Below are 3,177 nucleotides of genomic sequence, written 5' to 3'. Positions count from 1 at the left end.
TGTGCTTCAGCTCCCCTCTGTGCGGCCGCGGCGGCAGCACAGAGGGGAGCTGAAGCACAGCTAACTCCGCATGAGAGCTACGAGCACCCGCCGGTGGGCGCCGGTTCACGTGGAGGCACCCAAGCCCTCAACACTCGAAGCAGCCTTACCATCGGTCACGGCTCAAGGAATGTGCCTTCTCCCCTCCACACTGTTCTTTTTTCGTGGGACCGCTAGATCTTGTTTACCCCCTACTTTTTGCGTCAAATCCGGCCCCGACTTCATAAAGCAGCTGTGCTGCAGTCACCGCCATTTCCTTAAGGGGTCCGTGTTGCAGGCATAGGAAAAGCTTCGAGTCGACAGGAGCGCAGCAAGTCTCGCAGCTGTCCGCGCGCTTTACGGACCGCCCCAACGCGTCTCTCTCCCCGTTGAGCGGAACTGTGCCCGTTGCCCACGAGCTACGCTCGCTTCGGAGGTGCAGCGGGAGAGTCGCGGTCTGTTGTTTGTATAGTACTCCAGCTGGTTTCCGTGAGTCTGGTTTCCGCAGGAGGACTGCTCCGGGAGACCTTCATCGCTTATCTTCGTTACCGGGCTTCCGCAACGGGGTGTAGTGAGCAGTTCAAACGTCTGCTGCATGTTCCTCATTTGATATCTCCGGGCGCATCTGAGTCTGAAGGCACAGCTGGAGCCTCGGGCAGAAGATGGGCTCGTAGCGGACCTGCTATTTCACATTTCTTTGCTTGTCTGTCGGGCCCATGGTCACCACCGTAGTGTTGTTGTTTCTTTTCCAATGCGCCGTACGAGATGCTTCGGAAGCGGGGGTACAAGCTGCCACTGCCGGGGAATCGGAGGAGACGCTCAGGTAAGCATATAGGAAGAAGGCGGACAGAATTGTTTGTCAGTCCCGGTATAACTCTGTAGTTGGTTCGCGACTACTGGCAGTGAACGTGCAACCGCACAGGTGCTAAACAGGTTAACTCCGTGGACACTCCGTCTCTCTTGGCTGGATTCGGGCGCGGGAAGTGGCCAGGCGTTTAGTGGTGTCAACACTGACGTCGGAAACAGGACCGCTGTATATGTCCGCTGGATGAATGGGGCGCGGCACGGAGCTCAGTCCTGGCACACGCCGCCTCGAACACCGCATTAATGAAAGCACAGATTCGGTGTGGATGGCCGTGGACGGGCTGCGCCACCGCCTGCGTCTTTTGAGTTGCTGAACCCACGTGCGTTCCTGTGTCGACTGCTCCAATTATCACGGCTCATCATTCAATTACAAAGTTCTCGGCGACCCGGCGCAATCTTATGGAGACGGTGTATGGACTCCGTCCCCTATCCTGACTTCTGTAGACTCTTTCTGGAGAGTAGAATTGTAAGCAAGGAGTCGTCGTGCGTCGTGCTTGCGTTGTGCAGCGGGCCAGGAATCGCTGGCGTCGAAGCGGGCTCCGACTTGACGGGGAGTGATTCACACAGGGATGCTCCCGTCAGGGAAAGCAGAAGCTTTCTGTCTCCTACTGGTGTGAATCCACCACTGCCTCACCAAGCTCCCACAGAATTGCTCACTGCCCGGCGACTTGCAGAGGGAGGCAGCAGAAAGGGGGCGGGTGATGGCGGAGGGTCTTCCGGCGGCAGAGGGGTCTCTTCTACGCGTAGGTCCTTAGAAAGATTGAGTTTAGGAGAACAACAACCGCCTCGTCCTCTCTCTCCTCCGGCGGCTTCGGCGGGTTTCTTATCGCGACCACCAAGTCCTGGTTCTCCTAGTCCGAGACGACACTCAGGTAGCTTGCCAACGCTCCAGGCCCGCGCAGTGGACACTTTGGGCCTTCCTCCAGACCCTCATCCACCCCAGCAGCGTCTTATGTGCGAACCCTGTAGGCAGCTCGGCTGGATTACTCAAGCTCTTCCCATACTGCAGGAACAACGCCGTGACTATGTGCGCCTCAAGGACGAGCAGGAGGCGAGACTCTTGGGCTTGTTTCGTAGGGCGGTCGAGGAGTCCAGGTCTCCACATGCCCCGCCCGACGCTGCGGCACGTCGGGATGAATTTCACCGGCTGCTTCAGTCGGTTAGAAGAGACCGGACTGAGGCGCTGGAAGAATTTGCGCGCCGGGAGCGCCCGCTTCGAGACGCAGTGCGTGTCTTCGCTCGATCACAGGCTGCGTTGTGGCGAAGAGAGGGAAGATTGCTAGAACATCGACTTAGGGAAGCTCAGAGACACAGGGAGCACGCACAAGCCGCTGCACAGTTCGAAATCCAACAACGCGTCGGAGACTTGATGGCGCAGCTCGGACAAATTCAGCAGCAAATTGCACAAGGCTCGGGTGACTTGGCAGCTTTGCGGCAACAGGAGGCAAACCTTCATGGTGAAATCCAAAGACAGCAAGGCCGACAGGTGCTTGGCCCACGAGGGGAAAGGAAAGGAGCGCCACGCTGAGGCATGTAATTCGATTTTCTCCCTTCGTCAACTGCAGAAGTCCGGAGCCCTTGGGAGTGAGTATGCCTCGCCGAGACACATGTATTGCAGACAGCAGGCGGCCAGCGTTATCATTGGGGAGACGAGAAATGGAGAGTGTTTAGGTCATCCATTGTCGTTTTCGGAAGGCACAGCGAATTGCAGTCACAAAGTTTGACTTCGGCCTTCACATCTCCGTTTTTGTCCCGCCGTGTCCTCGCGCGATCAGTTTTTTCATGTCGGTAATCTGTTGTGCCTTTTTTTCGCGAGAGGTCTTCTTATTCTTGTCAATCTTTGTCCAACCGAGCCAAGTGTGGAGTCCATTCTTCACCGGTTTCCTACACGGATCATTGTCTTTTGCAGTCCAAACGTCTATATTCACATTGGCTCTGCCAAGTGTCTAACTCTGACCGGGACAGATATAACAGGCATTAGAACCGGGAAACTAGTGACAACCTTCCTTAAGCCTACTGTGTAACATTGTCTGGTACGGATGGAGGTGAGAGGGCGATGAGTGAACCGGACTACCTCTATATTAGCCATGTTGTTTCTCAAGAGGTAAAGATTAAAGGTTGTGCAGGAAACCCGGAGGCTCGTTTAGGGGGGCCGAGTCTTTCTTCACGAATGAGAGCCTTCTCGGAGTGAAATGACGATTTGCTTGTGATAACATAGCACACCTAGGATTTCTTCGAACTTCCGGACTCGGGTACATAGAACGACTTCCAGGGAAGCGATTGAAGTCCTCTGAT

At 55.7% G+C, this 3,177-nt stretch overlaps 1 protein-coding gene across 1 annotated transcript; it reads left to right on the top strand.

Annotated features, from left to right (window-relative positions):
* The first annotated feature begins 58 nt into the window (after positions 1-58).
* CSUI_009265 (uncharacterized protein) lies at positions 59-2,775 on the top strand. Its single transcript, XM_068069381.1, has 2 exons — positions 59-841; positions 1,390-2,775. Exons 1-2 carry the CDS (start codon positions 735-737, stop codon positions 2,408-2,410), a joined length of 1,128 nt encoding a protein of 375 aa, XP_067918644.1. The 5' UTR covers positions 59-734; the 3' UTR covers positions 2,411-2,775.
* Positions 2,776-3,177: the final 402 nt, after the last annotated feature.

This window comes from Cystoisospora suis (assembly GCF_002600585.1).
Source record: "Cystoisospora suis strain Wien I chromosome Unknown contig_5485, whole genome shotgun sequence".
NCBI lineage: Eukaryota > Apicomplexa > Conoidasida > Eucoccidiorida > Sarcocystidae > Cystoisospora > Cystoisospora suis.
Note: the sequence above shows the minus strand (reverse complement) of the source record. Positions and strands in the feature narration are given on the sequence as shown.

What these genes read in the sequence shown, in the direction of transcription:
- CSUI_009265 (XM_068069381.1), top strand. Translation starts at nt 735, where the DNA reads ATGGTCACCACCGTAGTGTTGTTGTTTCTTTTCCAATGCGCCGTACGA. An exon ending in GAATCGGAGGAGACGCTCAG is followed by an intron (nt 842 to 1,389) that starts GTAAGCATATAG and finishes TGCGTTGTGCAG; the next exon opens with CGGGCCAGGAATCGCTGGCG.